The sequence below is a fragment of the Heterodontus francisci genome, chromosome 43 (assembly GCF_036365525.1).
Source record: "Heterodontus francisci isolate sHetFra1 chromosome 43, sHetFra1.hap1, whole genome shotgun sequence".
NCBI classification, from domain to species: Eukaryota; Metazoa; Chordata; class Chondrichthyes; order Heterodontiformes; family Heterodontidae; genus Heterodontus; species Heterodontus francisci.
In genome coordinates this window covers 27,785,000-27,807,679 of record NC_090413.1, presented here as the reverse complement: position 1 = coordinate 27,807,679, position 22,680 = coordinate 27,785,000, and the positions used below count along the sequence as shown (strand labels likewise).

The window sequence follows — 22,680 nt, the reverse complement described above, 5'->3', positions numbered from 1 at the left end:
TCTGGTCATTGTCACATTGTGGGAGTTTGCTGTCTGCAACTTGGCTGCATTTCCTACATTACAACAGTGACTACACTTCAAAAGTACTTCATTAGGATATCCTAAGGTTATGAAAGGTGCTATATAAATGCATGTCTTTTCTCTTTCACAGTCAGCTCAGACATGATTGGCCAAATGGCCTTTTCTGCTGTAAGGTTTAATGATATCTCTTCAAAAGGTATGGATGCACAGACAGCAGTGCTGTCTACTATCATTTCAAATTGGGTTTTATTTGTAAGCTTATTTTTATTTAGAGATACAGCACTGAAACAGGCCCTTCGGCCCACCGAGTCTGTGCCGACCAACAACCACCCATTTATGCTAACCTTACAGTAATCCCATATTCCCTACCACCTACCTACACTAGGGGCAATTTACAATGGCCAAATTACCTATCACCTGCAAGTCTTTGACTGTGGAAGGAAACCGGAGAACCCGGCGAAAACTCACGCGGTCACAGGGAGAACTTGGAAACTCCGCACAGGCAGTACCCAGAATTGAACCCTGGAGCTGTGACGCTGTGGTGCTAACCACTGCGCCATTGTGCCGCTTGAACCACATTTTTGAACTGGGGAGACACCCAGTTGAGGTCCAGGAGAGGTTAACAAGGTAATCAGCATGTCTGTATTTAGATATAGAAAATGCAGAAATCTAAAGAACAAACTTCAATTTCTACAGCAGATTTTACAACCTCAGGATGTCCCAAAGTGCTTCATGCTAATGAAGTACTTTTAAAGAATAGTAATTCTGGTAGGAACTATTTTATTAACTATTTTATTGACTTACTAGTATGTTATGTTCCTAATAAAAATGTTTTCTGCAATGATTTAATGTATCTGTTTGGATAGCTGATACTAGGGGCTTGATTTTTAGCCACCGCCAGGGTTGGGAACAGAGACAGACATAAAAATAGCACTGCCGGCCAGCGTTTTTCTTTGTTCTGTCGCAAGGCCAGCATTTGTTGCCCATTCCTAATTGCCCTCGACAACTGAGTGGCTTGCTCGGCCATTTCAGAGGGCAGTTAAGAGTCAACCACATTGCTGTGGGTCTGGTGTCACATGTAGGCCTGACCAGGTAAGGACAGCAGATTTCCTTCCCTAAAGGACATTAGTGAACCAGAAGGATTTTTGCAACAATCGTGATAGTTTCATAGCACCATTACTGAGACTAGCTTTCAATTGCAGATTATTAATTAGATAGTCGTTTGGTATTACAGAATTTGAGTATTGCTGAAAACAGAGACATGTTGTCAAAGCTTTTCGTCTTGCACTCATCAGGACAATCTGAAAGAATACCAATGTAAGGGAAAACAACAATGTTATACTGTATGAGAAGAGAGTGCTAATTGGTTGGCAAGTGAACTCTGATTGGCAGAGGCATTGCCATGAAGAATGTACCAGTTTATGGTGACTGACAGTTAATTGCCAAGCTTTGTTTGAAATTTAAACCAAGCAGCTTGACTCTGATTGGTCAAGGCATTGCCCTGAGGCATGAACCAGTGAATGGCTGTCACTTATTATGTTCAGCTGATACAGGCACAATGTGTGTACATGTTCTTTCTGTCTGCAAAGAATAGGGCCGTGTGTATTAATATATGTAGCTTCCAGTACGCACCAATGTGCCACACTGCCTATTGACAATCTTAAATTGGTTGTTAGCGTAAATCTTAGCACACTGAAGACTATTTAGCAAATGTTGTCCAATCACGGAATCACATCTAATGTTGGACACTGTGTTTTGAGTTTTGCAAGCACAGGCTGGTTGGGTACGGCCTGTACCTTGCCCATTGCAAACAGCGGAAGGGACATGTTGTTTGATACAATCCGCCAGTCTTTGGGATTTACTGCCTTGCATCACACTGGCATTCAAATTCATATATCACATTACTCATTTATTAATTAATTGAATTTAAATTCTACCAGCTGCCGTGGTGGAATTTGAACCCCTGTCCCCAGAGCATTAGCCTGGGCCTCTGAATTACTATTCCAGTAACATTACCACTACACCACCGCCTCTCCTCAATCCCGCCCCTGGGCCATTTTCGCAGAGGTGAGATGGGGATCAGGCAGGGCGTGCCTACCCGCACGCACGCGGCAGGAAGCCAATCAGGCTCATTAAGGGCTACTTTAACACCAGCTAAAGGAAGCCGACTGGTATTTTCCAGTTGGCCTCCAGGTTCCTGGAGCTGGCAGGGGACGATGTAGATGGCTGGAGGAGGCCACCCAGCGGCAGACCAGGGCGGGGAGAGGTGGGGGGGGGCCTGTGCTCCAGGCAGGCTTAGAGGCCCTTCCTGCCCGCCTGGGTGCAGCAGAAGCCCCAGGCTGCCCTGTAGGCTCCCCTCCCCACACTGGCTGTAAAAAACTATATTTTATTTAAATTTTTAAAAATTTGGAGAGAGCGTGCCTCCAGTTTGAAGTGCTCTCTTCCTCACTTACCTGCCAGCTGTCCTGCTACTGATTTCAAGCCGGAAAGCCTCTGATTGGCCCTTCAGTTTCAAGAGCCTGTCTGCTGTCCTTACTTGGATGGTGAACTGGCCCATTCAGGGAAAATGACATTGAGTTTCCCACACAACACAGGCTTCTGATCCATATTTGAGCCTGATAGCAGGGTTCGAAAACCTGCAGGGAAAATCGTGCCCTAAGTTAGGACAGCAGTCCATGGGAATATGTCAATATTTGCAGGAAGTCTCCACCCAAAAAAGTTTTAAAATCACTTACCTCTTCTATGTGTCAACAGGCTATTTGCCCATGAAAGGTACCATGAAAGGCTGGTCCTACTGACAAACAAAATCCACACTTGCCACTATGGAAGTTTTAGAAAGAGGAAAAGGCTGAAAAAGCTTGTCCTTTTCTCAAATCCACTTAACCGCTTTCTCTCAATATAGTCCTAGTAACTTATTCTAAAATGTTATTATCATTCGTTTAAAAATCTTCTGCTCAACTTCCCATCATACAGCTAACTTTCAAATATTTGTAAGATTCAATAATTGGAAAAAGTTACCAACAATTGGGAAGTGGAAAGGAAGCATGTTAGGGGTAAAAAGAATGGGAAAATTCTGGTGCATGTTTCTAGGATAGACTATCTCTTGCTGGGATACAGTTCCATAGGTATAAGTAACCCTCTAATACGATGCCAAATTGACTACTTTTCACATGTGGGCCTGAGTAATGCTGCCAGGCTATTTCTCTGAGCAAGGCATCAGAACAGCACCTGTTTTGCATTCACTAGTCACTTTGCAGTAAGAATGACTGAACCTTGCCTGATTTCACCCTCAGGGATGCTGAGGCTAATGTAGCAACTGACCTACTGTCCAAGCTGAAATCAGCTAACTCACCAGAGACCAGGAACCAAACCTCCATGGATCATTACTACAGCAAGTGGTAACTTTATCCATTTGACCACTAAGGGAACTTGTGCACTTTTTTTTATCAGTTCTTTAACCATATGAGACTTCTATTCATCCTTCGATTTGGGACATGGAGTTTGTCAGCCAAGACATAGAAATTTTATAAAATTGTATTCTACAGATTATACACATAGAAATATAGAAAAATAGGAGCAGGAGTAGGCCATTCGGCCCTTCGGGCCTGCTCCGCCATTCTAAAAAGATCATGGATGATCATCTAATTCAGTACCCTGTTCCCACTTTCTCCCCATATCCCTTGATCCCTTTGGCATTAAGAAATATATCTATCTCCTTCTTGAATATATTTAATGACTTGGCATCCACTGCCTTCTGCGGTACAGAATTCCACAGGTTCACCACCCTCTGAGTGAAGAAATTTCACCTTATCTTGGTTCTAAATGGCATACCCCGTATCCTGAGACTGTGACCTCGGGTTCTGGACTCCCCAGCCATCGGGAACATCCTCCCTGCATCTAGCCTGTCTAGTCCTGTTAGAATTTTATAGGTTTTTATGATATTCCCTCTCATTCTTCTAAACTCTAGTGAATATAGGCCTAGTTGACCCAATCTCTCCTCGTATGTCAATCCTGCCATCCCAGGAATCAGCCTAGTAAATCTTCTTTGCACTCCCTCCATGGCAAGAACATCCTTCCTCAGATAAGGAGACCAAAACTGCACACAATACTCCAGATGTGGTCTCACCAAAGCCCTATATAACTGCAGGAAGACATCCTTGCTCCTGTACTCAAATCCTTTTGCAATGAAGGCCAACATACCATTCGTCTTCCTAACTGCTTGCTGCACCTGAATGCTTGCTTTCAGTGACTGGTGTACAAGGACACCCAGGTCTCTTTGCACCTCCCCCTTTCCCAACTATCACCATTCAGATAATAATCTGCCTTTCTGTTTTTACAACCAAAGTGGATAACCTCACATTTATCCACGTTAAACTGCATCTGCCATGGATTTGCCCACTCAGCCAACTTGTCTAAATCACATTGGAGCCTCTTTGCATCCTCCTCACAGCTCACATTCCCCCCCCAGCATTGTGTCATCTGCAAACTTGGAAATGTTACATTTAGTTCCCTCACCCTAGTCATTAATATATACTCTGAATAGCTGAGGACCAAGCACTGATCCCTGCAGTACCCCTCTAGTCACTGCTTGCCACCCGGAAAAAGACCCGTTTATTCCCACTCTCGTGTCCTGTCTGTCAACCAATTCTCAATCCATGCCAGTACCTTAGGCAGGATACATTCACCTTGGAGGGAGTGCAGTGTAGCTTTACCAGAATGATACCTGAACTCCAAGGATTAAATTACGAGAGATTACACAATTAGGGCTGTATTCCCTGGAATTTAGAAGGTTAAGGGTCATTGTTAAAATTATTCATTTTAAAGAGTATCTCGAGTTAGATTACAGATCAGCTCTGATCAGACTAAATGGCAGAACAGGCTTGAAGGTCAGACTGGCCTCCTCCTGTTCCTATGTTCGCTGATTTTAAGACTGCATTCAGTGCATGAGGTGACAGTGTTTTCCATAAATTTAACACATCAGTTACTCACAGTGCTGTGAGCTAGGCTCAGTGCCTGGAACCTCCCCAGATGCACTGAGAATAGTCCATGGTAAGAATAATCTCTCCTTGTAATTTAATCCTTGGAGTTCAGGTATCATTCTGGTAAATCTACACTGCACTCCCTCCAAGGTGAATGTATCCTGCCTAAGGTATGGTGCCTCGAACTGCTCACAGTATTCCAGCTGTGGTCTAACCAGGGCTTTGCATAACTTCTACTCCCTTGTATTCTAACACTCCAGCTATAAAGGCCAACATTCCATGAGCCTTTTTGATTTTTCTGTACCTGTTCATAACATTTTAATGATATATAATAGTTTACGGAAAATCTGAGTCCAGTTCAGTGAGCTGCACCAAGTACGAGGTACCCTCACGCTTAGCAGTGCACAAAAACTGTTGGGGCTCAGCCCTGCTGCATATCAATATGGTGTTTGCACCCCCCCACCCCTCCCCCATTTCCAGTATCTCACCCATTTACCATTTTCATAACTGTTAATGTAGGCAGTATCAGAGTTATTCTACCATTGGAAAGGGACAAGTGTCTCTGCTTTCCTAATGTTTACATACATGTATTTTCTAGTAGCAGGTCACAGGTCATTACAAACGTGAGAGAAATCTGTCTGTTCCCCTCCTCCATCTGGGGGATGGCCAGGGTGGGGGTGGGGCTGAAGCTAATTGCAACTTCCTGACTGCTATCTGGTTGTGGTCAGGTCAGCATAGACCAGAAATTCAATTGTGCTCTCCTGATCTGTACGGATGAGTATTACACCAAGTGGTGTCTTTCTCTACAAACCAGCTCACCTGATAATTGACTGAAGTTAAAATATTGTGGGTGTGCTCTGAACAGTGGGTTTAACGTTATGAAAGGAACAATCTGTCAAACACAATCATACTGGGGCACATCTGAATCTATCTGCTCTCAAACTGACCTCTCAACTGGAATAGAATGATTTGAGTTCGTTACACTGTACATTGGCAGTCAGATTATTCTTGATTGTGTTAACTTAAATTAAAAAAAAACTTATAAGTTCCAACTTAAACTTCAGAAAGAGATTACACAACTGTGCCCTCCCTCGGCTAGATGTTGGAGTTTATCTCTATCATCTCCCTGGATTGCTTTGGTGCAATTAAAGTTCTTCTAAGTCACACTTTACCTGGAATCTGTCCAAATTCTCTTCTATACTGAAGCCATCACATCCAGCTGGTGTACAATTCCAGTAGCTTGCTAAGTGGTCATTCTTCATGGTAGCCAAAACAGTGAATGTTGATAAGCTACATGACTGCAGACAGCAACACAGTCGAGTTTGTTACTCTCCTTCTCCCACATGTATATGTGCACCACATAGGGATAGGAAATCTGGCCATCAATTCTCTCCTTAGTCAAGGAGCAGCAAAGTCAACTTTAGCACTCCAAATGCTATGCTGGTCAAGATGTGCAAACCCAAGTGATGCCAAGTATTTAATGTGTGGCGTGTACCACGGCAGGGGGTGCCTTTACCCACTGGGCCATTAGGGGACTTTGATCAGAAATTTTAATACCATTTAAATCAATGAGGTAAAAAGAAATCACCACACAGAGCAATCTAGTGGAGAACTAGTATTTATGAAATGCTCATCACATTCTCGAAATCCTAAGATGCTTCTTATCCAATTAATAATACTTTTGATGCATGATCACTTGCGTTGGAAAAAGTGACAGCCAATTTGAGTGCAGCAAAGACCCACAAACAGCAAATCCAAAATGGATCAATTACTGTTTTGGGCAGGCAAGGGAGAAATGTTAGCCAGTACACCCTTGCTCTTCTTCGAATAATGCCATGTTCAACTGAACATATAGACGGGAACTCTGTGTAATGTCTCATGTGAAAGTCCTGAAGCGGGGCTTGAATCCACAACTTTGACTCAGCCAAGAATGCTAGTGACGGAGCTGAAACTTCAGGAGGTTGCATATCACAATATATACACACAGTTACACAAGGGGAGTTTGCTTCCTCCAGCTAGGTGTACATATTGCACATAGACATTAAGTTTTGGTAGCAGTTATTGTCTATTATAGTCACATGATTGGTGTCAGCTCTAACTGTAGTTTGCCACATGGCTGGGGTGTGAGGCTGAAGTGGAACCTCAACATTGTTGACTTTTTATGTATTAGTTTAGTCTTAATAGCAGGGTCCAGTCAGCATGCTGTCCTCCCCACTCCTCCCTCTTTCTTCACCAAAAGAATTAGGTCACAAAACATGAGTTTCCAGCATGGTAATTGATAAAAATATGAATTTAAACTTCCACACAGATGGGATAATGTTAACTTGCCTTTGTAGCCCATTATATATTTGTAAAGGACTGTGGCTTCAACTATTGCCATTACATATAGAACAAAGAGCAGTTTTTCAATGCATTTAATGAGTCTTCCAGCAGAACTGCAAATACAACCACAATGTCAAGACATTCAAAAGTCAGCACTGCCTGCACTTACTGCCACAGATTAAGACACTTTTGTATTAAACACATTAAAATCTATTTATAAAATGGTTATGTGTTTGTAACAGATTATTTTGGCTATTTTTACCTAGGTTTCGGCGAAAAAGTTAACACAGGGTTGAAAGAGGCTTTGAAGAGTAAAACTGTTGAATTTTTGCAAGGGTTACATTGCCTTTATACAAGTGCAACCTGTAGCCTTCTCTCACTCCCTCCTGGATCTTGTATTACTTCAAGCCCAGTGAGAAAGCCAATAGTGACAAGCCCACTGGTCACCAGAGTAGATCTTGCTGTCAAAATATTTGTTTTTACCATCCTCACACCTCTCATTAAATTACGTGACTGGCAATGGTACACAGCCTCACAAAAACACACGGGTGACAGGTGAATTTCTCCATAAAGCAGCTAACTCTACATGTGCTATTATGGAGTGATACTAAGCAGAACATGGGCACTTCCACACCAGCATGAGCAAGAGGGAAAGAGAAAGATTGCTGTGAACCAGTGCAGGAAACGTCCTTGTGGCTTTTTAGCATTGGCAAAAAAAAAGTCGTGACATTTGGCTTATAAATTGTGAAATGAAAATTAGTGACACCAAACACATGGAAAATAGAGCTCAGGTAATAATTAAAGGAGCTAATAAGGACAAGCAAAACATTATCAACTCATGCATTTTAGATACAGGGCCTGTCAAATGATTCGGTATTAAGAGCTGTACTAAGTTTGCTTCTGATTAAGCCGGACAGTGTACAGGTATGGGAGTGTATTGGGCACACCCCTGATTCAGTCATGCAGATGCTGTTTTGCCGAAGATAGATAATTAAAAAAAGATTGAAAACCAAACAAAAACACTTTACCAAATTGTTGGACTTTAGGTGGAAAACGGGACACAGATATAGTCTCAAAGTTGCTGCTTGTACAAGAACAACTAAGCTCGAAACTCAACACATTACAACATTGCTGTGCAAGGCACTTCAGTTTGTAGCAAGGCAGTCGTACCACGTTTGAAAGTTTACAGAAGCTGAATATTCCATACATTACACTAGCAAATAGGATACTCAAGATAATTTGGTCCATTTTGTCAAAGGTCCGTTTGTTTTATTCTTAATACAAGTTGGAATGGTCATGTTATACACCTGAATTGAGATATGGCACCTTCAACATTCATTTTGCCATCGAACCTCAGAATATTCTAACTTCCTGTTAAGCCAGCCAGCCTGTCCCCAGAAATTCATTAAATAGATTGTCTGAAACATCAAAGCCCAGAAAGAAGAAACACTCCCCAGCCTGTACCCAGCATTGAAGCAGTACCAGAAAGCACTGTGCAAAAATATGTACCAGAACTGAGCATCTGGTAAATTTTGGCACCGATTTTAACATCACTTAATTTCTAAATACTAGAAGGGAAAGCAAAACAGTAAAACTGATGTGTGAATTTTAATTTCTGCTTCACATGAAGGAAATCCAATAGGAAAAAGCAATTCAGATTCAGACAGAGAACTGATACGGTAGTAAAAATAATTAAAAAATTACACAAATATATATATATATATCTCTTCCGAAAAACCTCTTCACCACTTCTTCTTATGTTCGTCCATCGAGACTCCTCCAGGCCCCAGTGCTACTACTAACAGAAGGCCGCCAATCACAGACATGGTTTGGAAAAAGTCATACTTTAAGAAGTCATGCATGGGCCGATAAACTGGGACATTCCAGAATGGATTCTGAATCAAATTCAACATAAAGAGCCAAATGACCAGTGTGAGAGCAGCTAACTTAGTCTTGAAGCCAATGGCCACAAGGATTATCAAAGTAGTGCCAACAATGTCTTGAAGAATCTAGGAAAGAAAAATTGCAATACATATTTAGGGAATCCTTGATATATATAAAAAAAATCCTCTACACCCCCACCCACCTCTCAAAGCATCAGCTCATGCTGCAGTAAAGCTCCATGGACACCAGCACCTCTTCCAAACTTTGCATGATAATTTATTTTCTGTATGACACAAAAGTGACCGCTAGGAACATAGGAATAGGAAGAGTCCATTAAGCCCCTCGATCCTCTCTCGCTGTTCAATTAGATCACAGTTGATCCGTAACTTAACTATCTATGCCCTCGTTCTTTAATACTCTTGTCTAACAAAACTTGTAATCTCAGTTTTGACATTTTCAATTAATTTCCAGCCTCAAAAGCTTTTTGGGGGCGAGAGTTACAGATTTCCACTACCCTTTGTGTGAAAGTGTTTGTCCTGACATTACCCCTGAACAGCCTAGTTATAATTTTAAGGTCGTTCCCCCTTGTTTGGATCCTCTCACCAGAGGAAACAGGGTTGATGCTTTTTTATCAACTCTTTTAATCATCTTAAACCGCTCAATTACATCACATCCTAATATTCTTCATGAAAGGGAATACAAATCGAGTCGATGCAACCTGCCTTCAATTTAACACTTTTAGATCCTGACGAATCTGCACTGCACTCACCCCAAGGCCAATATAACCTTTCATGCCCAGAACTGAACATTATACTCTGAATGAGGTCTTACCAAAGCTTTACATAACTAACATAACTTCTACCCTTTTATATTCCAATAGACTATGTTATTGTGAAAGACTCATAGTTGAGTTGAATCCTGTCCTTGCCCGATGTCACCATCTGTACAATTTCTAGGGGCTCACAGGATAAATTGGGTGGGACATAGTAGAGATCTGAGAAAAAGGGAACACATCCTGGTTGGCAGAATGTGGAAAGTCGTGTTCCTCAGATCTATAGGGCATATATATATATACACACACACACATATATATGACTAGAATCCAGTCCTTTATACATGCATACGAAGTTTTATATCCATGCTTGCAGATGACTAAGTTAGTAGGCAAAGTTGTGCAGATGGAAACAGGAAGTTAGAATGGGACATCAGAAGACTTAAGCGAAGGCAAAGATCTGGCAGACAGATATAAACATGGGACGTGTGAAATATCCACACAGCATTGATTAGAATCAAAAACTCTTCAGCATCAACAATAACCCAAAAGTAATTTGCTTGTTTTGTTAATCTGAATAGCGAAAGGGTAAAAGTCTTAACTTTGCAAACTCTAAAAAGAAATTACTGCAACACACTAACTTCTACTCTCAAGCTCAATGTTGGGAGCATTAATCTCATCACATTTTGGCAGATGCACCATAGATCACAATATTTACTGAACTAGCTGAGTTCCTCTGGTATATGGTGCACTCTAACAAAAATCTAACCATAAGGACTGTGCAGCACAGCACATTTAAAAGCTACTGGTGAGGGTTGGAAAGTGAGAAGAAAGGCAGACAGGCAGAGACAGGAGTAGAGTTAGAATACAATCTGCTTCATGTCTGGGGACGTGAGCTGGAATCCAGTTAAGACTACTGGCATGAAAGACACTGAAGACTGCAAGTTAACTCACCAACATTGTTGTATCATTGAACGAGGCAGGATTCCCTCGACTGCCACATGAAGCAGACATTCATAATATAACTTATCGCAGTGCAAGGTCTTGTACGAAACTAATCTGTCAATACTTGGCAATTTTAAAGTAGATGATGTTTTCCAACCACTCACCGTAAGCGCATTCAAGGAGAAGTGCAACAAGGTCATAAACATTAAGACAAGCAGGACACGGCCTCCCAGCTGCATGTACTGACGTGGGGAATTAGTGCCCATGGTAGGAACACCTGCAAACATGGTTTTCCCTTCGGATCGAGACTCGGCCAGCAGCAGCAACAAACCACCTCCAAGTGCAAGATTCCTAAATGGGAGGATCAAAAGGGACTCCATCATTAAACGTTAAGGCTGAAATCTAGAAAGCCAAATACTGTACTTTTTCCAAATACTGAACAGCTCTAATTTACAACACAATTCAAAGTAGCACATAATTAATTCTCCATTATGCACAGCAAGTAAGGTCGACACATACATATTTCTAATAAAGTTTCTGTTCTCTAAGTCGTCTCCCCTTCTGAAGGCCAATGATTTACAATGGTTCAGATCCCTCGGTACCAGTAATCCCATTACTTCATCCAAATGGCCAATCTCGTGAGCCTGGACAATATCAATAGTCTGTGCACCCAGAACAAGCACCATATTCAAAACTGTTCTCAACACACATAGGTTTGCAAAGAAATCACCAGATAGCAATCGGAAGCAGGAAACCTGCCCATTTTCTCAGCACGTTTGGCCAAGAAGGAAGGAGAGACTTAAAAGTTTGTTTAGATACACAAGTACAGCCTTCCCCACTCCCATTCACCCAAACAAGAGTTGGCCCATCTCAACCTTACAACTGATTCAAAATTTCCTCAGCTAAAGTTTTGAGGAAAGGGAGGATTACCTGTATTAAAGCCTCCAAACTGAATTTTCAGATTTAGAAATCAAAGGAATTATCAGAATATCTTTGCTCCGCTCTATGTTAATTTTCAATAACTGCCAAGACTGCAGTAACACCAATTCACTCACCTCATAAGGAATTTAAGGTCCCAGAGAATACTGTAAGCAACAGTCTGGAAAAAAAAATACAGCAAACTGCCATTATTGCCCTGAAACCTCATCAATGTAGGCAACTGTTATTGAGTCATAGAATGTTACAGCACAGGAGGCTGCTCTTTGGCCCATCAAGTCTGTGCTATTACAGCATTCTCATTCCCTTTTCTTATACCCTTTTAATGTTTTCTTCATCAAATAATTATCCAGTTCTCTTTTAAAAGTTATTATAGATTCTGCTTCCACCACCATTTCTGGTAGGGAATTCTAGGTTTTAATAATTCTTCATGTTAAAAAACAATTATGTCCAAATCACCTACTTTGTTCTTTCGATCATCTTAAATCTATGTGTCCGCTAGTTATTGGCTCACCAAACAGAGGAACAGGGTTTTCCCCATTTAGCCTGACATCAGAATATGGGACAGAGCTGATCCCATCTTTGTTATGATGCTGAGCTAAGTTATGCTGCCACGGAAGGAACACACTTTAACATAAGTGGCTGCATATGGAAATTACCATTGTTTTAGCCTTTATTCGGATTTTGGATATTTGTCAACCTTTGCCGAGGCTGGGGGAGGGGAAAACAGCATCAAGCATATGTCAAGTGAAAGGAAACCTAACAGGGAGATAAAAATTAGAAACTGTGGGCAAGTAACAGAGTGCCCGAGCCCCTGTTTGATGAATGGCTGAAAGGACATGTAGTTCCATGAGGTGGAATTGAGAACGGCTAATCTATTTGGCATTTCATTGTAACTTCCCCAGAGAACAGCAGTGCACTCTTACAGGCAGCTGATAAATAAGACAGTACACACAAAGGAATTTGTACAAGAAGAGAGGATATTAAATCTGGGGACGTGAGTTATTAATACGATATTGTATCTTGTGGAGGTGGTAACAAAGGATTAATTATGGCCTCAGTACAATACTCTTCTTGTCTATAGGGGTGGAACATGAGTTAACACCACAGTGCCCCACAGCTCAAGTTACTCATCTCAGCTATGCCACTATGAAGCAGTTCCAGCACAAACATTACTTTTTCCCAACAGGGAAGAAAGGACAAGGGATGATTTGAAAATTACAAGAAAAAATATGTTTATGCATTTCAGGAGTAAAAGAATAGCTTTTGCAATGTGTGTGCATGCTTGCACCTGGAACTTACCTGCATAGCAATGAGTATAAATAAACCACAGCAAGCATAAGGCACAAACTTCCTGCTCAGCACCAGAATGCAACCACCTGGAAATAAAAAGTCAGGTGCTAAAAAAAACCATCCCAGACAGGATTAAAATAACCACAAAACTGCATGTAGCAGTAAAAAAAAAAAAAGGACCTTTTCAGGATTATTTTCAATCAGTATTGGATACTGAAAGAGGCATAGCAAAATACAATATTAAAGGCTATTCAATATTTGAGGGTGAATCTGCAATCTTCCAACCACATGGTATTTTTATAATGATAGGCCATACAGCTGTAAAGACCACACATCTCCACTATTTCTGTAAAGATGACATATGATTACACACCCAAGTAGGACATAGCTTATATGCCATTAGTTGCCTTCATGTGCAAATACAAATCACCCACTATAGATTCTTTTTCTGTTTTTGATTTCACATATTCAGTAGCCTGTCAGTGATTGCAAACTGCTCCTGCCAGTTGTCTGCTGCTGCAGCTGAGGCCACTGTGCTTTTATATAAACTGGACACTGGAGAAAATGTTGCTCCTATCCTTCTCCATTATATATAGAATTTAAATTCGGGTTTTTGTTGCTTTATACAGTTATCAAATCACTCGCAGAGCAATTTTCATCCTCTGCCTCGTCACTGTTGCACTGATTTCCCATTTACACCCATCTGTGTAGTTTAATTGGGATTCCAAAGGTCTCTCTGTTCTTCTGCCCAACCTGTAGACACAAAGCATGGGCTGGAGCCTCACTGCTCGAAGCAAGAAACGGCAGATTCTCCACCAGGCACCAGAGAACAGCCACAGCACAGGACAGGGGAGCTGGCTGCCAGGTACTAGTCTTGTGCTGTAACGAACAGGAGGTAGCAGCACAGTGCTATGTTTACACAAACGTGGGACTGTGCTATGCTCTTTTCAAACTTCCTTCTACATGGATACACTTCCGTTCCCATGGCCAAGCAAATGCACCAACTGACCCATTCCTAGATATGATGCCTTGAGGTAAAACCCGAAGTGCCATGCATTACTTTACAAGGCTGTTTAATACAGAGGGCCCCTCTGTCAGTAGTGCTGGTCCATCACATCACACAGCATCAACTGTTTCGGCTGGAGCTGTAAACTGACTGAAGAGCCAGAAGAATGGAGTACCCGAAAGCCTGGACACGACTATGGACTAGACCAACCACTTTTGCAGCACAGTGCATGGAACGGGCACTGCTGAAAGCACAGGTTCCCCCTTTGCACAAATTTCCTCTCACAGGGTCTATCTGGGTGATGCTAGCGCCAACGTGATGTAGCTGGCGACAGGAGATTGGTCTGTAGCACGTATCCGAGCTAGTCAATCTTCTGTACTGCGGGGAACTGTACACGATGACCAGTCATTAGGGTTGAGATTTTTCTCATTTAGCTCCAATGTTCTATAAGGAACGGTGATCCCAGCTAGACAAGCAGCAGAAAGCTTACTAGTGCTCTGTGCTGGTAAACTGCTGAGCTTTAGCTGGTACAAACTTACTGGAGATGTCTAGCCTTGGCTGTTCCCAAGCTGCATCCACACTTTCCGAAATTAGTTCAGTGTAGTCTGCTGTGCGAATATGCACACTCTTCTTGTGTGGCTTGGTTTAAAGATACACGTGAGCCACTCAGCTTACCAAATAAATTAGAGTTATAGAGTCATTAAGGCAATGAAGGAGGCCATTTGGCCCATCGAGTCCATGCCGAATCACCATAGAGCAATCCAATCAGTCCCATTTCCCCACTCTATTCCCATAGCCCTGCAAGTTTATTTCCCTCAAGTGCCCATCCAATTTCTTTTTGAAATCATTTGTCTGCACTTCCACCACCCTCATAGGCAGCGAGTTTCAGTTCATTACCACTCACTACATAAAAAAGTTCTTCCTCACATCCCCCCTGCATCTCTTGCCCAAAATCTGTGTCCCCTCGTCCTTGTACCATTGGATAATGGGAACAGCTTTTCATCAATGGTTGCAGAAAATAAATATTCATATTGTACACTGGGGAAGCCCCCTTCTCTGACAACTACTAAAATTAGCTAGAATCTGACAGAACAATAGGATGAATTTTAATGAGATGGCTTCTTAAAAGTGTGCATGTTATAGCAGGTTATAGACACTTTTTCCCCTCAAATTCTCTCCAGTCATCCAAGACTCAGATTTCTCAATCACCAGAATGAGTAGGAAAGGCGGTTTGACAAGGAGATTCTGGATGTTGATCATTCACTTTCTCTTTCCTCTCATGACAAAATGCTTCAAATCTGTGGAACACTCAAGACATGATAAAAACAGCCAAAGTTGGTGAGTTTTAGCAAAAGGCATCTCTGAGGCCCATGCCTTTCTGGTCAAGACTCAAAGACTTCACATACAAAGCCACAAACTCACAACTTGGAAGTTGTTAATGTGACAATATTCTCTCGGAGAAACAAAATTACTCACACCTTAAATACATCAATAAGAAAAATGAACAGCCAAACACAATTATTGCCATCAATATATTTTTAGCAGTGCCTACAACTCACCATCAGTAGCAAAGTTAAACTAGAATGAAAGACAGTGATGACAACAAGGTTAAAGTGAGAACTGGAAACTGGGACAATGCTGTTACACCAGAGGCCTTCGTTCAAGGTCCTGATTTAAACGCGTTTTCTACATGCAAGATTTTCAAAGGCACAGAAATAATGAGCACAAGAACCAGAGCATAAATATGAACATACAGCTGCCAAGAATGATGGAGTTTTCAGGTCACTCCTGAATTTGGCTTATGCTATAAAAAAGTGCCACAGTGGGTGGCTGTGCATCTACACAGCTGCGTGCCACTTAAACCTTGGCACAGATTTTTTGTAACCTCTCTTTTAAAATAAAGAAAAGAGTTGCCAAGTCAAATTGCTAAAATTTGGCCACAAACTTATTGAGTCCCTAATTTCCAACTGGGAAACAATTTTAAAATCTACAGAAAGAAAGTGAGATGTATAGAAACATTTACAATGAATGCAGCATAAAAGACTTGGGGTATAAAGGTAAAATGGATTACTCAACAAATTGGGGGAAGGGGAGAGGGGCAAGGGTGTTACGGAGGGGTGGGGGGGACAGTGAGGTAACGTGCTAACCTGCAGGGGAGGGGGAGGCCAATGTAAACCTGTGGGGGTAGTGGGAGGTGTGGGTTGGTGGAAGGAGGGTGCTACCCACTCTGGCAATGAGATAAAGGAGGGTGGGAAGAGGCTTGTGTGAAGCATAAACATCGGCATGTCAGTGGGCTGAATGACCTGTCTGGTGCTATAAATACTTTGTAATTCTTTATGACTGCCTGACATCAAGTTCCTGATGAATTGTAATTTCCTTCAACTCAATGTTGATAAAACTAGATCCATCCTTTGGCTTGCAACAGTACCTTTCTGCCTTGAACACAGGTCTGGATCTTCAGCACTCTGCTCAATCGTAATTTGAACTTTCTATCCTGCATCCAGTATGTGGCCAACAGCGTCTTTGATCTTCAGAACACTGTATGCCTGAAGCCCTCCCTCTCCATCACTGCTGCCAAAATGTCCTCCTAACTTGTACCACCTTAAGCCTAGACTTCCCTAAAGCTGCCCTGCACAAACTGCATCTTATTCAGACCACTGTGGCCCTCTCGCCCCCAGAATCGCACACAACCATCTTCCTCAATGAGCTGAGCTTCAAAATCCACATGCTATGCAACATTAAGACTGCCTAATTTTACCAATACAACATCCACCCCCTCCTTCCTTACCCCATTTGCACCACAGCTAGTCTTCTGTTAGCTCAAGACTTAATACCATCCTCTGCAGCTTCCCTAGCTGACACAAATTCTCAAGGCAAAATTACCACCACTCACATCCTGTCCTGCCCATGACCCTTGTCCAGCAATCAATGGAATTCAAAATCCTGTCTTTGTTCACAATTCCCCCCCCCCGCCTCAGCAAATTGATTTTTCCCTGGTTTTCAAATCCTTCTGAGCCTACTTCTCCAGCTGTATTTCCAAAATCACCTGCCGCACCTTTGACATCATCCATTCCTTCAACTCTAAAAGACTGCCTCTGTCTTCCGAAACTCACCTTGCCACCTGCCTTGAATAGCTCTTTCTGAATTTGCTTCCCTCCGCTTTTCTGTTCACTTCTTGTGGCCAAACTTTCAGACATTTCATGTTGGGAACATGTTAGAAACATACAATGTTGCTCACCCAAACACTTCATACTTTTCTCTCTTAATACAAGGTATTTTTCTCCCCATAACACACTGTTCTGACTAAACAGGCTGGTGTTTGGCCATTTCCTAGGCTTTTTCTCATCATCAGTCTTTGACTAAAAACACCAGAAGTTCAACATTTCCCTAACAAATGAAGATATTTCTTAGGGAAATTCACTGCTTGATGTACTGTACTCAGCCACGCAATCAACTCTGCTTCTCTCTGCACAGATGCTGCCAGACCTGCTGAGTATTTCCAGCAATTCTTGTTTTTATTTCAGATTTCCAGCATCTGCAGCATTTTGCTTTTAGATCAATCCCTGATTTGTGTTAAGTTAGTTGATCTCAGTCAGGAGGGCACTACAATGAGCTAACGTACCGACTTCTGACTGCTACCTAATGGCTTTTCTAAAAACTGCGTGTTGAAGATGGGTAAGAACTGACCACCTCCCCATCACAAAAGAAGAGAGTCTGGAGAAAGTGTCCCTGTAAAATTCACGAGAACCTTTTCAAGAAGTGCTACTGAAGTCCTTTTTTTAAAAAAAAGGAAAAAATGTCACTAGAGGGAGCAAGAACATTCTTACAGCTCTCCAAGACCATCCAAAGGCAGAAGTAAAAAATGGTCATTCACTTTGGATCCGAGACGTATCTAAATGAAAGACTAGGAGATGTGGGGGAATAAACGAATTTGGAGTTCAGGTACAAAATTAAAAGCTAGCGTACAGGTACAAAAGGTCATCAGAAAGGCAAACGGAATGTTGGCTTTTATCTCAACGAGGTTGGAATGCAAAGTAGAAAAAAATTGTCCAATCACATCTGAAGTTCTGCATTCAGTTTTGGCCACTGCGCCCCAAGAAGAATAGATTAGTTTTGGAGTGGGTATAGTGCAGAATCACCAGAATACTAGGGTTAAAAGGGTTAAATTATAAGGCAGGTTGCATAAACATGGTTTGCTTGGAAGACTGACGGGTGATCTAATTGAGATATTTAAAATGATATAATAGGGATTCGATACAGTAGATACAGAAGAATCTATTTTATTCTGGAGGGGAAATCTAGAACAAGGCAGCAGCTCAGCCGCTTAAGAGTGGACTTTTGAACTTGCTTCCTCAAAAAGCTGTGGATGCTGAGTGAATAGAAACTCGCAATACTGAGATCGATAGATTTTTGTTAAGTGCATCAAGGGATGTTGAATAAAGTCAGGTAAATGGATGTTCAGTTAATGATCAGCCATAACCTAATATAATGGGCTGGGGGGTGGTGGTGGGAGGGGGGGGGGCGGTTGAATGGCCTACTCTCATCCCTCAAACTCAGTACGGCAAAGAGTTACAATGCCAAACAGCCTTGTGAAATCTTCAACGGCCTAAAATAGTTCAGTCAGGTTATGGACAAATATGCCCTCTCACTGCCACCACCTGCTAAAAACAAAATGTACCAATGAGTTGCACATTTTGTGAACTTCACTGTTACCATCCAATGACTCACCTAGCTGCCCAATCATATTAAGCAAAACAAATAGGGTGGCGAGGACGTTCCCACAATGCCAGGTCATGTTGATATAATCACACTGCTCACTCCACTGGAACCACATGCGAGCCCCATCTTCCAAGAACGTGCTGATCAGACACAAGTGTGCAACGTGAGGCAGGAAACGCTTGGTCACGCGCAAAAACTGGAAGTAAACAGAAATGTTGTCATTCTAAAATCAAAATGGGTTCAGGACCGTGTAAAGTACATTTCAATTAGCCGTGATTGACTGTTCAGGACAATTTCATTCCTGCTGCACCAAATGGCTGGTTATTCAGTTTATTCCCAGAATGAGAAAGAGGAAATGTTGGAAATCTACAAAGAGACAGAAAATGCAATGCACGACCGTCTTTACTTTAACGCGATTCGTACACCATTCTGAATCAACAGGCCTATGAAACTATCAGGGTTCAAGGCATAGAGAAGCCGCACAGACTGTACTTTGGACATCTCTGTCCTAAACTTAGGAATACAGGCATGTGGAAAAGCAACATTTTGTAGTTTCACTAAAAAAAAAGGAGATAAAATTAAGATACATTTGTGATCTGTGCAATAAGGTTATGCCTCATCCAGGGCTTTGCCCTACAAGTATTCTGGAGCACAAATTTTGGAAGCTACGTTGAATATTTTGACATGCCTATTAATCAAAATCCTGAACACTTTTGCCAAGAGTCATAGTACTTAAACTACATACAAGTTTGCTCATTTAAAAGTACCCCTACTAAACCAACTAATCAGTTGGGAATTGGAGCTGGTCTGAACCTATAAACCTGCACTGTTACTATAAATCAGAGTTGTCCAACATACGGCCCGTGGGCCAGCATCCGGCCTGCCGAAGGCTTCCTTCTGGCCCGCGAATGTAAACTGTATCTGAGCCATTCCTCATCCTCACCGGGGTCCGTGACTGGAGATGAGAAATTTCCCTTTGTCAGACCAGCTTTTAAAAAAAGATCGCAAGTCAGTTTCACAGATGACAGCTGCTGACATCACATCGGGAACAGTGCTTTCCCAACTTCAGACAGACTCAGTTTTCCAGCAGTTTGACTTTTTTTTTCTAAAAAGCCCACCGGAAAACCCCAAATCTGTCTGAGGTTGGGAAAGTGTTGTTCCCAATGTCAGCACCTGTCAGCTGCGCAACTGACTTGCAATCTTTAAAAAAAAAACTGAACCAAACATCCGCTGAGCGTTCTTGCGCTCTGCAACCGTCAGAGAGAGAGAGATATATATCACATCTGACAGAATGATATCTATCCGGAATACTCTGCATCGCTATCCAGAATACTCAGTGCAGGCAAACATTGACTACTTGTGCAAGCAAAGAAATGCCAGGTATCTCACTAAATCAATGTCCAACATAGTGAAGAGAAAGTAAGTCAATACATTAGTCTTCTCATTGAAAGTTTCTTCACAAAAATGTACATTTGTTGTTGTTTTGATTAAGATAAATTTTTAATGCCTTTATCTTTCTGAAATTCTCTCACTGGCCCTATGCAAGATAAAAATTGTAATGTGGCCCCCCCAGGCGAAAGGGTTGGGCAACCCTGCGATAAATGAATGCCATAAATCCACATTTTAACTCATTTTCAACACACCATCAACTTTTCGGACATACTGTACAAAGAGTCAACACTACAGTTTATCATTTAGCCTATGGCATCAGCACCTGCTTTATGAAACAGCTGACCATTTAGTAACATTCCCCATCCCTTCTAACTTTAATTTTCAAAATATTTATCAACTTCTCTAAAGCATTTATGGATTGATTTTCTGGTGGAGAATCTCCCTCTACGTTAAAAACAGGTCTGGCTCACCGCTTCTTTGATGACTTTATGTATAAACAGTGTCATTTCACAATGGTTTCTTGGAACTGGGAATTTACGAATACCTGCAAATCTGCAAACTGCTTATCAACTTTAGAACATGACTATTTACATGCCAGTAAAACACTTTGACTTTAGAAACAGAATATTGTGCACATGTTACAGTGCTCCTATCGTCATAAACATGTCCTGCAATTTAACGTGAACAATTAACTATAAGTCTACTCATCAGTATAAAGCAATCCGTTGACCAATTGTCTGCACCCTCTCCATCTTGAAAGTAGGTACACATGCTGAACAGTGAGCGTTGGTGGATCATTTAATTCTGGGAAACGGAGCCAGAGAACATCACGTCCCAATCCTATTTTCACTCCATATACACAGTTTACAGTAGCAGTCATCCAGGCTTAATTTTTCTCTTCCTTGCTCATAAGCACAGGTCAACTTTAGTGTTACTACCAGAAAACTTGATGCCAATTTGTACAGCTTAGCATTACATCATATAACACATTCACCCAATGAATCATTTGGGATGGTTTATAAACTCACGTCTATCCAGAACAACATATGGGGGAATCAATCTGCACATAAATGTGGCTTTACAGTGCCCTGTAACCAAATACAGAAAAAGTTTGCCCCACACTACAATATGTCACACTATCACACTTGCTTTCGAGGCAAAACACAACTGCCTACGTTCCCCCCAGAACAATTTATTGAGTGATTACAGCACAGGAGGCCATTCAGCCCATTGTGTTCATGCCAGCTCGCTATAAAAGCAATTCAGCTAATCCCACTCCACCTTTTCCCCAGAGCCTGGCAAATTTTTCTCTTCAGATAATTATCCAATAATTATAGTTAGGAAATGAGCTTAGTAACTTACAAAACTTTGTGTTATTTAATACATTTTACAAGCAAACTACAAGTTTTGGGCGAATGTTAATGCCGGAGCTGAAATATTAATTCATTAATTGTTTCAAAACGTTACAGGATGAAATAGCATTGTATATTATAAAGTGTCTGTAACTGTATGAATTAAGGTTTTAATTCCTCAATTGGCCAGCTGTTATTTCTAAACTATCCCACAGCAATATTTGTAGAGATATTGCCAGTAGTTAAACGGTCCCAGAATTATTCTGCAAACACAAAATCACACGGCTGCATCTCAGCAGCATCATGCACCAAATCCGGTTAGGGGTCAATCCGAGTGCCGAGGCTGCAGCCCCCCCGACCAGGCCCCAGCTCCCCGAGCAACAGCGCCTTTCCCCGCATTACCACTGCCCAGGACGGGCGCTGGCAGGCAGGGCTGCGGCCTTGTCTCCGAGGGGCGAGGAGGGTACCTGGTCGGCGAGGTCCTCGGCGGTCCCCATCACATTGTTCTGGACCGACATCTCGGCTGTCTCCGTCTCTCTGCTCCAGGGAAGGGAAAGGGGGAGGGGAGGAGGAGGGGGCGGGGCGGAGGCGGGGCCGCGCCGCGTGCCCGACTGCCACGTATCAGCGCGCCGGGCAACGGGCATGAGCCCGCCGGCGACTACAGTCACCAGGGACGCGCAATGGGGCGGGGGCGGGGGCGCGCGCGGGGGAAGCGCGCGAAATTCGTAAAGCGGACGTGAAAGAGCGAGGGCTGATGAACGGCCACGGGAAAGCGGACCTGACAGAGTGAACCTCAATTAAAGCCCGATTGAAAACAAAATGGTGGAAATACTCGTCGGGTGCTGACAGCTTCGGTGCTGAGGGGAAAACAAAAACATGGTTCTGAGGAAAAGTCACAGACATGAAAGGTCAAACTCTGTCTCTCTCGTTACAGTCGCTGCCTGATCTATTTCTAGCATTTTCTGTTTTTTTGTATCAATTTCCAGCATCAATAATTTGCTTTTGTATTAATGGATTGGGGATTTTGGGGGGGGGGGGGGGGAAGCGGACGTGAAAGAG

At 42.2% G+C, this 22,680-nt stretch overlaps 1 protein-coding gene across 2 annotated transcripts; it reads right to left on the bottom strand.

Annotated features, from left to right (window-relative positions):
- Nucleotides 1-7,398: 7,398 nt before the first annotated feature.
- LOC137355765 (surfeit locus protein 4-like) lies at nucleotides 7,399-22,198 on the bottom strand. 2 transcript variants are annotated; one of them, XM_068021265.1, is made up of 6 exons: nucleotides 22,089-22,198; nucleotides 18,887-19,073; nucleotides 13,162-13,238; nucleotides 11,979-12,022; nucleotides 11,088-11,274; nucleotides 7,399-9,331 (listed from the first exon to the last, which is right to left on the bottom strand). In XM_068021265.1, exons 1-6 carry the CDS (start codon nucleotides 22,137-22,139, stop codon nucleotides 9,065-9,067), a joined length of 813 nt encoding a protein of 270 aa, XP_067877366.1. In that variant the 5' UTR covers nucleotides 22,140-22,198; the 3' UTR covers nucleotides 7,399-9,064. The 2 variants fall into 2 exon arrangements, with proteins under 2 accessions (XP_067877366.1, XP_067877367.1); XM_068021266.1 differs by lacking the exon at nucleotides 18,887-19,073 and having other exon boundaries at nucleotides 22,089-22,189.
- Between the last annotated feature and the right edge of the window lie 482 nt (nucleotides 22,199-22,680).

What these genes read in the sequence shown, in the direction of transcription:
- LOC137355765 (XM_068021265.1), bottom strand. Translation starts at nt 22,139, where the DNA reads ATGTCGGTCCAGAACAATGTGATGGGGACCGCCGAGGACCTCGCCGAC. An exon ending in TAATATGATTGGGCAGCTAG is followed by an intron (nt 13,239 to 18,886) that starts GTGAGTCATTGG and finishes TTTTATTTCCAG; the next exon opens with GTGGTTGCATTCTGGTGCTG. An exon ending in GACCTTAAATTCCTTATGAG is followed by an intron (nt 11,275 to 11,978) that starts GTGAGTGAATTG and finishes CCTCCCATTTAG; the next exon opens with GAATCTTGCACTTGGAGGTG.